Genomic DNA, 13,660 nt, shown 5'->3' with positions numbered 1-13,660 from the left:
TTTTACCTCTGACGTTTTTTGTACTACCTTGATAGTTGATGAATAGATCGAAAGTTTTTTTCGCAAAAATAAATTTTACGGAAAACCGGTACAGACAACCCATAGACGGGTTTTTTTAAGATGGAAGCACCGGAGTACTATTATTTCATTATTTGTAGTTGTTTGGTACCCTGTTCGTAATTGTTCCAAGTCACCTTGATTATTTGTTCTACTGTAGCTCTTTTTTTTTTCTTGAGCGGACCTCACAAAACTAGTAGCTGCTTGACGGCTGTTACACAAAGCATCAGACTTCAGACAAGAACCTGCGTTCAAGCATATGGAAGGCCGGAGACGGATGGCCCAGGCCCAAGCCCAAAAGATGAAAAGGCCGGCTACGTGTCACAGTAATCCGTGAATTTTGCTCAAGGATCAGATTCGTTGTTCACTCACTGTCAAGTCCCTTAAAAAAAAACTAACCGTGCAATGTTCGGTTAAACTACTACTCCCTCCATCCCATAATATAATATAAGAACATTTTTAGCTGTTACTAAGAAAAAGAACATTTTTAGCTTGAAAAATGTTCTTATATTATGGGATGTAGGGAGTGCTGATCTAGAAAAAAGTTCGACTCCTAAGTTTTGCTTACCAAAATTTCAAGGGCTAAATACACACCAAGTCACTGTCAAGCACCCAAACAGAATTATAAAGTAGCGCAGTATAATTCTAAATAGCTGACAATGAGTCCAAATGTAAGCATGCCGCGCCTAAGCGCTTTTCGGGATAAATTTTATGCATGAAAATAGTGCAATTGCGACTTCAAATAATGGGCGATCTTGAGCCTTCACATACAATGGAACCTTATTCCTCCGACAGAATGTCCACAATACAGCTGAGCTACCAGTTCCTCCGCAAAATGGGGAGCGTCACGTCAAAAAAGATCTAACCATTATACACTGACGGTCAGGGTACACACAAGGAACACACACGGTGTGGGAAGAATTTCCTATAGCTATGTGCACTGCAAAGAGAGGCGTAAACTATCAACAAGCAGGGGCAAAACTTTACGCGTTGAACAGCTTACGGAACGGCCCGTCCTTCCGGTCTTTGGCCGCCTCTGTCAATGCGAGGAACCTCTTGAACCCCGTCGTGGCAGCGCCGCGCCCGAGCGCTGCGGCGCGGGCGAGCACATCCTCCCGGTTGGCCAGGGCGCCCGTCAAGGCGGTGGACATGCTCGGTGACGCTGCGACGGCTTGGGTTGGGAGCGGGACTGGTGCCATCGGGACTGATGCTGTGGCTGTTGGAACTGGTGGCGCGGCTGTGGGGGTAATGGTAGGGTGCTTGATGCTGGGGCTGTGCTTGTTGAAGTCTTCCAGTATAGCTTGTTGGTCTGCTTTCTTCAAGCCCTGTGGCAACGCGCAAAGAGCAAGAGAAACAATGAACTTGTGTTAGGGCAACCATACTGATGGAAAGCTGCACCTGCCGCATAAAGGGGTTCAGGTTTTTTAAGCAAGAACCTTGAGCTCAAGTATCCGCTGAAACTCAAGAGGCGTGCCTTCTGGAAGGAGCGCACGGTAGGTACTAGCAACAGAATCAACTGGTGACAAAATAACCTGTATTGAGTGTTATTAGCTTGATCCAATCTGGATGTAATGCAAAGTGCCTTTCCACAGTACTCATGTTGACCATCGAAACCTAAATTCATTTTCCCAATTTACCTTGAGGAGTGCTTCAGCTTTGCTCATTTCCCGGGTTACAAACTTTGAGTAGCTAGCCGCAACTGTAGTCTGTTACATGCAATACAAAGAAACCAAATGTGAGGTACGGAAAGTAACGCAAAAAAATGTCTTTTTGCAACCAAGTATAAAGTGCAAATATGCTGCCTTATGAAGCCAACAAAGCAAATTTATTGCATTCATTGGCTGCCAACCTTCTTTGAGTAACATTTTGAATTTGAACAATTCTAAACATATTTAACTATTTGCATGGCCAAATTTCTTTCAAAGATTCAATGAAGACTTAGTACAAAATAATTAGTTAATTACTACTCCACCTGGCTGGTTTCCTAAACCAGTCACTGTTAACTGAAAACACGTAGGCTATGCAGTATGGCATGATGATTTTTGTTCTGATAAGACAAGGTTACCTGTTTCCCAAGAGCTGGGATGTCCAATAGAACAGTCTTAACCGCTTGAGTGTCCAAAAGCATCTGAAGAAACAATGCAAAGTGATGAAATCTTTGCTAAATAGTAGTACTAAATAGCTTTGTTAAATTCATACACACCTGCTGTGCACCAGTTTCCGATATGTGCTTGCACTTGTATATATTGAGATAAAACCGAGGACCAAGCGAGGCAGCCAGCTGCAGCACAACAATGAAAAAAGTATAATAAACAACGCTGATAGAAACAAGTGATAAGGACCTACAAGGTTTTATCTATAATAAAGAAAATGCTGAACTTACTTTGTCGAGGAAATACTGGAAGTAAGTAGGTGAAAGCAGGCTACCTAGCGCAGGAACGGTACTGGACAAAATAGAGCTGATACCATTCACGTACCTGGAATGGAACAATGTAAAACTTAGCTTCAAATAGAGTAGGGGAAAACTCAGTGAAACCACTTAGCAGTTACTCCCTCCGTTCGGAATTACTTGTCACAAAAATAGATGTATCTACAACTAAAATACATCTAGATACATTCATTTTTTGGACGAGTAATTCCGAACGGAGGGAGTATTTATAAAGTTGAATAAACTGAAGAATACAGTGTTCCAAACTTTCAATGAACTGATTTTTATGACAATAAATATGTAGTGCAAACATATTTGTGCTCGAGTGTGCTAGTTTTAGCATGAGCCATTGGTTGGACTATTTAGAAAAAACCCGATGGGGCAATAACTTTGAATTTTAGGGGATTGCATGCAAATTGTGCATCCATGCTTCTGCCATGAGAGTTGGTGTATATGCATCTCTTTACAAGTAACGGCATGCCTCTTCCCATAATACAGACCCCAATTGGCAGTTCATAAGTTATCAAATATCCTCTTCTTTTCAGTCAGAGAAAAGTAACTACATCAGCTATGAGATATGTGACATCATTGCAATTTTAAGGAACAGATACATTTTTCACAGCCCATGAAATATAGGCCATGGGGCAGTGAGTGGCTTAGCATAACTTCATATTACTTTCAAATATTAGTGGGGTGTGTACTATAAAGGGGATTTGGCAAAATCCTACTCAGATTGATCGCCGACACTTTCAAGAGTCGACCATGGAACGCGAGTCATTGCAACCATTTCAGCGTCAAATTTGGTTTCTACGCCATGCACAAGTGTCATCAATGCTTTTGTGATCACAGCTGAGAATTCATCCTGCAAGCATTGAAGTATTAAGGTATTTCCTGAAATCTAATAGTGATATTAGAATCAGGTAGAAAGAAGAATAAAACAGAAAGATCAGTCACCTGAACGTCAGACATGTCCACCTTGTCAGAAAACTGAGAACTAATTATCTTAGCAACATTCTCAGCTAGCTCACCAGACTGCCAAATTTACAGAGAAGGTTGATTCACATGAGCATACAGAGGCATCACACACATGCAAGCACAGACATAAGGAAAGATTAGGTACATGCTGCTCCGTACTAGGCTTCCCTCTCCTCCCACCAACTTTGCACCGAGACTGACAACAGGCCAGCTATGCTGACAAACCAGCATATATGATGCCGTTTTTTGCTCAATTGCAATCAGAATAGTATACCATCTTTTTTTAATCAAGAAACGTAAAGCTATTGAAGGGACTTTCACCCAGGAAGCACTGTGCGGCCCATCTCTGGTGGAACCCACTTCCAGTGCCAGCTTTCCGATGTGAAATGCATGGTGGCTGGGTCTTATGACGAGGGACTGGAAAAGTGCCAGGTGTTATGCTATGGGCATCACAACATGGTACGCTTGGAGAACTGTGGAGAAGGGCTAGGTAACTGAAAATATGTAGGGGTCCGATTCCAAAAGTAACCAATGTTGGCAGCATGTGTTACACACTTGTTTGCGGTGGCTTTTTTTTTTAAGTGCAGTAACAATTTATGACACATAGCTAACTTTCCCCAGAAGGGGAAGAAACGTTTTGGTGAACAGCAGGGCTGTAAACATTTACTGGAGAACAGAACACTACTACTTGAATGCATAAACCTAGAATTTATTTAGTCCGAACATGTTGTTTCTGTCTCTCCAAGCAAGTTCCATAATTCTTGTCGTGGACAGTAATTTCTTTCTGTTTTCTTCTACACCTACCAGTTATGGCTTAATAGAAAGAAAACTTACCGTTTGGTGACAATATTCTGCGGTATTTACAATGTAACATATCATTTTCTCGTCCCTGTCAGAGGTCTGCAGCGCCCACAGAACATAAAATGCTGTTACCAGATGAGAAAAACAAGTGATCGAAAAGCAACCGGTGCAATGATGATTGTCATACCCTGATCTGCCCGTCGGTACCAGTAGCAGCTGCAACAATGCCAGTACCACCTTTTGGTAACCTGGCATATAATTTTGCTGCATAGGCCTTAAGTATTCTTTGAAATACCTAAAAACAAATGTATTTCATCAGCAATGAATCTGTTTAAATTTATCAGATGTGATAACTTATAAAATCGGCAGACAGAACCATAGCCGCTGAACTAATAAACATGTGTTCAGTTGAACCATATGGTTGATTATTCAAGGTTATTTCATGGCGCATTCTTGTTCTGTAGGATGATACCTGTCCTATACTCTTTTTAACAATTGAACAATGGATAAGAATCAATGTTAGACATTGAAAGCAAACATATATGGTTCTCCATCGCATGCAGCAATTTTCAGTGATGGAAATGCCAAATCACCTAATGTCGAGTCCATATTAAATTAGCACACCTGGATCAAGCATCATTATACATAGCAAAACAAAATGCTCAACAATCACATGTGTAGAAAGTCGATGAAATTGGAAAATAAAGAAAATCTGAGAGGTGCACAAACAGTATGCATGAAGGCATAACATTTGGAAAGAACATGGAATTATCCATACAAAGGAAAACTGTTAACAAAATCTGGAAACACTGTATACCTGAAACAAGTTGAATAATGTTTGGTTCTTTGTCAATGCACTGCACCTCTTTAAGCTTCTTCTAATTACCAAGAACACCTGCATAAGGGAAATTGCAAAGCAGATTAACATAATGTGTTGAAATATGCTGTGGACCATCAAATGCAGATTTGCACATGAGATCTGCTACGGACGGCTTCAGGAAAACCTAGCATAGTTATAGCATACTGGCAAAGTTTTGACCAATCCTGAATTGCTATTTGCTATCAGTCACATGTAGTAAATTTGCCAGAAACAAGATTTCAAACTAGCAAGAATTATTTCCCATACCTGCATGCTGCTTGATAGAATGTTTGTTTGACTCCCTTCCTCGGTTTCCCATTTTTCTTCCTGCCAGCATAGAAGGGCGAAATCAAGTTAAGCAGGCTCAAACACCAAGAGTTCAAACTTTAAGTACGTCTATACTTGTCTAGCGTACCTGCATAAGTTTATCTAATTGTTCGACCAAAGATTTCTCCTCTAGTTCTGTGTACACAGCCATGTATGGCTCAAAACAAGATGATATAATCCCATGAAAGTTGAACTGCCAGAGTACAGAGCAAAATATAATATATATGAGTATATGACACATAGCTCGTAATTCAAAGAAGTAATAAACATGCACTGGCTCATAGTTGATAAACTACTAACCCCAGCACCAGGAACTGACAAATCTTTCTGCTTCTCTTTGTCCTGCCAGTAAAAATTGCAGAAGAGTTGGAAAGAAAATATCAACAGAGGAAGAAAAGAGTTGAGACTAAGCAAGTAAGCAGCAAATACTTGTTCAGCTTCATCATTGGGCACTCCCAGTTTCTTCTCGTATTTCTTCCGTATATCTGAAACAATTTTATTGTGTTCCGTACCCTCATTTTCATCATCACTTTCCAGCTCTTTATTCCGAGCAGTTGTGGTTCCTCCACTGAATTTCTCAGCCAGTTCTTCCTCAAATTCAAGGGTTCTTTGCAACGCCTGCATTCAAGAATCTCAGAGTGTTTGGCGCAGAAGTTCCATATCGTAAATGAATGATTGCACACTCAGTTAAAACATTCGGCATATGTAGTATGACACAGCTCATAATCCAAGATATAAGCTGCTACGGCATTAATGCATTATGTTGCACATAATTCCGTTACTTCATCGATATTTTGTCGCATTAAAACCAACAGAAATCTAACAGTATACCAGAAGCAAGATGAAACCAATAGAAAAATCATCCAAAAGATAAAATGATTTGATATGATATAGGTATCGGTCGTCTGCACAGAATGGTAAGACAAAGGGCACATAGTAATTCCCATCTGTCACCCATACTTCCAAGAAATAACAAGCAACTCACCAATAACAAAGTTGCAACATCTGGCTTTTCTTTGAGATTATTCAGGATATCGACAAGCTGGGTCCTGGAAAAGAAGCAATTTGTTACCAGTAAATTAATTCGTCCAGCAGAAGATAATAATTGATCTGACATCTGAGTGGTCAAATATAATTAACGACATCATAAAAGAGGATGTAAACTAAGTTAAGTGATGGTTGCTTTAGTTCTATGTAAAAATCCGTGTTTGGCGAAGAAAAGTAGGAAGTTCATAAAATGCAAAAGTGGAGAAGCAAAATCAAACCTTGTAATCTTGCAGAACTGGATACACAACAGATAATCAACATGCCAGGAAGGTGGAAATATTTTCCAGGTATCTTCATTTGACCGCAATCGACGCTTAATCCATGCATATCTCCTTTCAGTCTTGTCTAACTTGGCCAATTCTGTTCCCCCCAAAGAAGTATCAGAATAATAATGGAGCAACATGTACACACATTTGTAATAAAGTGAAATAGACAACCGATGTATGTAACATATACAAGGTTTTGACCTGCTCCGTCAAAGATCTGCTTATACGAGATAAGCTCCTTGCTGCAAAAATTCTTTACTAGTTCTTCCCTCACGGACGGTTCCAGAGCATCAACCACCAAACAAGCATCAGATAGCTGCTGCAATAGATCCTCATCTTCTGTTTCCTTCCCAGTCCCTAAGCTGCAAAGTTATACTAATTTGTGGATCTGTTTCATAGTTTGAATTATATAGCAAACAAAACAGTTGGTTAATAAATACTCCCTCAGTCTAAAAATAAGTGTCTTTGATTTAGTACAACTTTGTACTAAAGTTGTACGAAAGCGAAGACACTTATTTTGAGATAGAAGGAGTACAACTTTGCAGTGCTTCAATGTGTTCCCATTTCTCAGGCATGAAATAGTCAGGATTCCCAAACTGTCGGTCCAGCAGGGAAAGTATTTGAGAAAGTAGCCTATTTAGGGAATATAATTTTTTATGGCTTTTTCAATCAAGTTAATTGCTATTCACTGCATTCGAACTATACCCGCTGATAAAACCTCACTTATTGAGTGATAATACTTGAAAAATGACGAGGAAATGAAAAGGTGCCACTTCCCAAGTTTGGCCACCTGTTTCTAGCTAACTCAGGGATTAACTGTCATTTGCATTGATCTTACTTGCAGTACCTGACTGGTTTACTACTCCAGATAGTGTTGCTACCAAGGACAAAATAAAGTTCATTTGTTGTGTACCTTGTAAAATCTGAATATACATGAGATTTGAGGATTTTCTTGATGTTCTTGAGTTTCTCTCTGAGCTCTGATATTTTTGGCACATCCCGATAGGCTTCAAAATGACTGCACAACTGGTTCACTGCCTGAAGGAAAAAAAGGGTAATGAACTTTCCTGAATAACATGCCAATTCAAAATGGTTACAGTAAGAGGTAGCATGGAGATCAACGCTAGAAAGTTTGCAGATGTATCGCCGATTAATGTGTCTTACACGCTTACCTCGAGTTGTGCAGCTGCTTCTTTGTACTGACGCTTTGAGGCCATGACCTGAAGTTGCTCGACAGCAGAAACTGGACATGACGTATGCACATTATGAATTAGCTTGGGTGGATGTATTTTTTCTACTGAACATTTATTTTTAAGCACAATAGCACAAACCCCAAATAAAGTGAAGTAAAGAAACTAACCAAGCATAGTAAGGCGGTGAAGAGCCGTTATTGTAGTTGTTATATGCCTCTTGGCGCAATCCAACTTTTTAATGTCTCGGCAGATTTCTTGAACCATTGTTTCACTTTGCTCAGCCTTTGTTTTTATTTCACGTATCTTATACATTAGTTCCTGTTAGTACACAGCAAAGTTAAACTCCAATCATTTCATTAAGTGTGCACTCCAGTACCTGATTAACATCCTACCCTTTTCCCCCCAAATAAACATCCTACCGTTTCCAGAGCTAATCTAACTATAGCTTAGTAAGGCTTGCCGCTCAATCAATTATGCAGTAAGTTCATTGTGATTAATATGCAAATCACAAGGAAAAGGGAAAATATGACCTGAACAGCATTTGTGGCAGCAGCAAGTTCTTCCTTGGCCTTGGTTCCCGAGTTACTCTGCAGAGTAGCAATATCTTCCCGTTGTCAGATATAGTATAGCAATAAGCAATAATAAGCACATACCAAGCAATTCTGGGGCTTCCAGCCACACATTCTCATTGAGTGCATATTCAAAGTAAATTCACTGCAATTGCATCATCGCAATACCACACTACCTACTTGCACCAAAGTGCACAACCCATCAGTTTGGGCACATTAACCAGCTCTGATGCAAAGAGTGAAGGTAGTGCAAATCACACCACTGCGCAAATGGAGCACGGGATCACGAGTCCGAACCTGCTGCCGGACGGCGGCGAGGATGCTGGCGTCCACCCGGCGAATCTCGCTCTGAATCTTCTGCATCAGCGGCTCGACCCCCGACAGCGACGCCTCTGCCAAGCAGCAGAAAAACAAACGCAAGCTGTAAACCCTATAATCCTCTAGCAACCAATGCTAAATCCCGGGACAGCGAAGCTCGAAGCGAGCGCATTGCCGCCGCAGCAGCAGCATCGCGAGCGAGCAGCCTATAGCCGAGGAAACGGGAATCGAAATCGAGCGGCGCGCGTACCGGTGGGGAACATCTGGTTGATGTACTCGAGGGCGCTGGACTTGTCCATGCCGGGCAGAGATCTCGCCGCCCCGAGCGCCGGCTCCCCGGGGATCTGGAGGGTTCTAGAAGGATCTGGGAGCAGGGGAGCGCGACTAGAAGGGGGCCGATCCGACGGGACCCGGGCGGTTGGGGAGCCGGGCTCCCTCTCGCGTGCGCGGGAGAGGAAATGGAAGGCGGGGGCTCGTCGGCGGGGTCGTCCGCGTCGGCGTCGGCGTCGCCCGCTCGACCGATTTGTGCTCGGCGGCGGTGGGCGCCGAGTCGTGACGAGTCGGTTGCTGGCAGGTGGAACCCCGGTATACCCGCTTTCCTGCTCTGAACCTGAACTTCACTTGGTAGTTAGGCTATTTTAAAAAAAAAAACTTGTTGGTCGAGTAGAATGAAATGCACATAGTGACTTTCTTGCTAGTGAGGGGGTCATGCAGAATTAGTGAGCTAATAATAGTACGAATATTCAAATATACACAAGCTTCTAAAACCTACGCTTAAGGTTCAAATTTCAAGGTTGGCGAGTTCCAACGAGGTTAGGGTTTGGTGGACGAAGAGCCGAACACGTAGCTTCGGACGCACTGGCAAAGTAAGGGGGAAAGCCGATTACCACAACATCATCAAGCCCTCGCATGAATGCGTTGTTGATCAATGCTACCGCAACTAGGATCATATAGATGGTAACAAATCCGCCTGTTGCGCTCGTCGCTTCCCCACAATAGTGACTAGGCCCTAACAGTGACTTGGTCTAATTTTTTGAATTTTGCATGAACTGCAAAGCAGGTATTTGGTGGACTTGGCTTTGCTCATGTAATTGTTGTCTGGTCATCCAAATCTCAATGGTATAGTTGATACAAGTTTTTGTTGCTGCTGATTGTGTACTTCATTTGGTTATTGTTGATTGCTCTTGTTCACATAATTGCTTTCTTGTTGATGTGTGTAGTTGATGCAGAGGAGAAACTGTTTACTGTGTAGTTGACTATTTCACTTTTTACTGTTGTGTAGTTCATGCAAGTCTTTTTGTGCAATTTTGTTGTAGTTTCACAGGTGGATCGGATCTATGATATGCCGTGATTTTTGTGATATATGATGATCGCTGTGTATGCAGGCAAGTTGTAATGCCAGATTGGAACAAAGATTAACTAAAATAAAATCAGTGAAACATGGCTAAAATAGTGTGAAGTCAATATTATCAGTTAAACAACACACCATTTCAGTTCAGTATAAAACTCAGACGACAATAACCAAAAAGGACTGGGAACTGGACTTGGTGTCAAATTAAAAGAGCAACAAAGATGTTTTGGATATTTCAATAAGGACTACATACGGACTGAAATGAGTGAACACACACACCAAAACATGTCTATATACATCCTATTTAGAAAAAAGGTTAGAACATCTTATAATTGTGAACAAAGGAAATAGTGGGGAACCGGGAACTCATACAAACTCTCAAGTGATACTACTGAATACTGATACTGGTGTTAACACAACTTCAAACCGGAGATGGTGTCGCACAAAAAAAAATGGAGACGGCGTCGTGACAACTGATCTTACAGTGAAAGCGAGTTGTGTTTGTAGCTAAAACTTTGAGGTGTTATGTACAGGGTACAGGTACAGTCGTTCATGTTCATGTCACATGCCTGTTACAAACTTACAGTCAAATTCTACTCCAGAATTTCTTCGAACTCTGCCCTTTCCGAATGACCGGCCAGAGAAAACCTACCAGCACAGCAACTGCGGAGCCTGGGGGCTGATCCGCTGCACGGATGGCAGCAGCCTTAGAGTCACCAAGCATAGCTTCTGAGTTGGCCCCTTGAAAGTTGACATTCCAGATCCGAGGTTTGCATGGACAGGTCCTTCCTGTTCGAAGCTCCAGCGCAATGTCTGAAAGGTCATCACCGTTCATCATCTCTTGCTCTATTGTTTCTTAGCCAACGCAAGGGCTTTTGCCAAGTTCGATTTGGCAGCATCAAGCAAGTCGTCAGACTTGACAGCCTTCTCGAAACAGCTTACAGCATCCTCCCAACGGCCCTCCGCGACAAACACAAGCCCCAGGTTGTTGTTGGCTGGTGCATACCCAGGACAAATTTCCAAAGACCTGGATAACATCTTTCTTGCAAGTTCATACAACCTGTGCTGCCGATAAAGGATCCCAATGTTCGAGAGGATTGCGTACGACTGCTGGCTGGACGATAGCACTAATGCCCGTTTATACACAGTTTCAGAGGACGGATCATTCGATAACTGCAACGCAATACCTGTGTAAACAGCCATCAGTGCATACACATTAGTCATGTAGTTAATGCAGAAATAATGTATAGGGAAGTACAGATAATGATTGGGGGTTCCGGTAAATCAATTATGGTGGTGAAGTTCCTTTGTCCAGAGGTATGACTTAGAGCATTGCTAGACTAATTAGATAACTTGATAAAATTTGAAGACTGATGGAACTTTAACCAAGTATACTAACAAGAAAATGTTAGACGATTTTTTAAGCATATACTCCCTCCGTCCCAAAATAAGTGTCTCAAGCTTAGTACAACTTTCTGCTGGCTTGCTGGCTTGCTTACTCAAGATATATACATGACTGAACTGAGCTTCAAACTTACCGAGATTAGACCAAGCATAGCAGCATTCTGGGGAACGAGCTATTGCAGCTTTGAGAAAATTTACAGATCGACTAAACTGAGTCGTGCACATATTGTATAAGCCAAGCTGATGCCATTGAACAGCATCATCTGGGTCCTCTTGGATTGCCTGCGAATAAGATGTCAATATAATATATTATTTTAGTTGCTGTTTTCCAATGCCCATATTTTGCACTTGTCAGTTCAGGATGAAGTGAATGGCTTCGTGGTGGTGATAGTTTGCAAAATTCACCTGCTTTAGTGTATAAAGGGCTCGCTCTTCTGCCTCATTTAGAATTGCCTGCTCACCATCATAAGCAGCTGCAATTTCATGTTGTGCCCTGTGAGCCATTGCCAACCCCGCCCATGCAACCGGGAGATCAACTACTGAAGTGTCTCCTTCTTTTAGAACCGTTGCCATCTCATTTGCAGCCCAGATAAGCTGATCATCAGAACATTGCGATCTTACAGCATCTCTGATACGGTGAACTGCAATAGCATACCGAGCAGGCATATGATTGGGTTCAAATTTTGCTGCCTGCAAAGAATGGAAGAAAAAAGAATGTGATATCTACTTTGCCCATTTACCAAACCATCAGCAACTTCGTCACAGTGAAATGTAACACTGGGACTATCTAGTACCATAACAAAAAGTAAGTACTTCACGGTATTGAGTAGCTTCAGTGTTCGGCAATGGTGATGCTGGAGGGAGATTGACTGGTGGACAAGCATGTTTCAACTTGAATATAGTAAATTTCATTGAAGTTCCTAGACCACAAACTCACAGTGATAACACAGTCAGGATCCACGGTTTAAACCACATAAAACCAGTTGGAAGCTCTGTGACTCGCCCAGTTTGAGGTACTGGTAGGGCAAGCGCCAAGAACTAGCTAATAACCGAAAAAGGGTTTCCCCCCGCTTTGTATTCCAAAGCAACCAACCGATACATCCAAGGATAGGTGCTGGGGCGGAAGCAGCACAATCACACCCAAAAGAAACGAAAGAGAAACAACAAGAGAAAAGAATGCCGACAACGGCGGATCGACGGAAACGAAGAAGCTTCACGACCACTGCGCCCACCGAAGATCTCCCACCAAGCTCCAAGGCTCCGAAGCACCGGTACCAATCAGCACCTCCAAGAAGGACCGCGACGATGACGACGCTGCTGCCAAGGGTTTCCCCCGGTACACGACGAGGCGAGAGGAAGGGGCGCCCCGACGCCCTCCAGGAAGGTCCGGCGGCACCCACCGGCGTCGCCGCGTCGGTGTCGGACAGGCCGACAGGGGTTTCCCCCGATCCCAACCTTCACCTCGGGTGCTCCAGAGCCTGCCACCAAACCGACCACCATCTTGCGCCACCATGTTCAAGAAGCCTCCACGCCGTCTCACCACGGCACCACGGAGTGAGGTCTGCACAACAAGGGATAGAAGCCGGGACTAGGGGCCGCAGCACCGTCGGCACGCGGGAGGGCACAACCTCCACCGTCAACGACGGTAGCCGACCGGACACAATAGCAGGAGCATACCAGGCCCGTGGGCCCACAGGCCCGGCCGGGAACTCCATGCCCGTAAAGCTCCCGCCATCGCGCTGCAGCAGGCACGCCGTCGGCATCGCCGCCCCCCGTCCGAGCTGCTCCTCCTCACCACACAGACGACGACGAAGCCACGCCGGGGACCGGCCCGCTAGGACCCAGATGGGGCCGGGAGGGCCCAGATCTGGGCCGGGGACGCGCCGCCGGCCACCGCACGCCACCACGCCGCCCTGCTGCCAAGGGCAGCACCGCCACCGCGCCTACCGCCGGCGACCGCCGCCGGGTCACCGCCCAGCCGAGCATCACCGCCGCCGTCACCAGCCCCGGGAAGGAGATGAACGCGTGGGTACAGAAGGGCCCGCCGCCGCCGGCAGCACCCGGG

At 43.7% G+C, this 13,660-nt stretch overlaps 3 protein-coding genes across 3 annotated transcripts in view; 1 reads left to right on the top strand and 2 right to left on the bottom strand.

Annotated features, from left to right (window-relative positions):
• Positions 1-794: 794 nt before the first annotated feature.
• LOC123079982 (vacuolar protein sorting-associated protein 53 A) lies at positions 795-9,446 on the bottom strand. Its single transcript, XM_044502826.1, has 24 exons — positions 9,091-9,446; positions 8,820-8,914; positions 8,484-8,540; positions 8,121-8,271; positions 7,933-8,003; positions 7,674-7,798; positions 6,962-7,122; positions 6,713-6,854; positions 6,433-6,496; positions 5,877-6,065; positions 5,748-5,789; positions 5,536-5,640; positions 5,388-5,447; positions 5,079-5,156; positions 4,449-4,556; positions 4,295-4,360; positions 3,440-3,517; positions 3,214-3,347; positions 2,441-2,534; positions 2,261-2,338; positions 2,123-2,185; positions 1,695-1,763; positions 1,494-1,589; positions 795-1,382 (listed from the first exon to the last, which is right to left on the bottom strand). The coding sequence occupies exons 1-24, from the start codon at positions 9,137-9,139 to the stop codon at positions 1,041-1,043; spliced, it is 2,517 nt and encodes an 838-aa protein (XP_044358761.1). The 5' UTR covers positions 9,140-9,446; the 3' UTR covers positions 795-1,040.
• A 1,128-nt stretch (positions 9,447-10,574) lies between these two features.
• The window catches only part of LOC123079980 (UDP-N-acetylglucosamine--peptide N-acetylglucosaminyltransferase 110 kDa subunit), a 6,670-nt gene continuing 3,584 nt past the window's right edge, over positions 10,575-13,660 (bottom strand). The window contains exons 10-12 of the mRNA XM_044502824.1: positions 12,001-12,285; positions 11,730-11,877; positions 10,575-11,378 (exon numbers count right to left, since the gene is read on the bottom strand). Of these exons, the coding sequence (XP_044358759.1) occupies positions 11,038-11,378; positions 11,730-11,877; positions 12,001-12,285 (774 nt within the window). The 3' untranslated portion in view covers positions 10,575-11,037. The remainder of the gene's footprint in view (positions 11,379-11,729; positions 11,878-12,000; positions 12,286-13,660) is intronic.
• Positions 12,746-13,660, top strand: LOC123079981 (translation initiation factor IF-2; the record flags this gene model as incomplete). The annotated part of the gene is given in 1 exon segment (XM_044502825.1): positions 12,746-13,660. A coding segment is annotated over 1 exon segment (889 nt), but the record flags the coding sequence as incomplete, so codon positions are not given.

This window comes from Triticum aestivum, chromosome 3D (genome assembly GCF_018294505.1).
Source record: "Triticum aestivum cultivar Chinese Spring chromosome 3D, IWGSC CS RefSeq v2.1, whole genome shotgun sequence".
NCBI lineage: Eukaryota > Viridiplantae > Streptophyta > Magnoliopsida > Poales > Poaceae > Triticum > Triticum aestivum.
This window is presented reverse-complemented; position numbering and strand designations above follow the sequence as displayed.

Coding starts and splice junctions, on each gene's coding strand:
- LOC123079982 (XM_044502826.1), bottom strand. CDS start 9,139: ATGGACAAGTCCAGCGCCCTCGAGTACATCAACCAGATGTTCCCCACC. Junction 5,157..5,387: donor TTCTATCAAGCAGCATGCAG/GTATGGGAAATA, acceptor TCCCTTATGCAG/GTGTTCTTGGTAATTAGAAG. Junction 2,186..2,260: donor CGGAAACTGGTGCACAGCAG/GTGTGTATGAAT, acceptor TTGTTTCTTCAG/ATGCTTTTGGACACTCAAGC.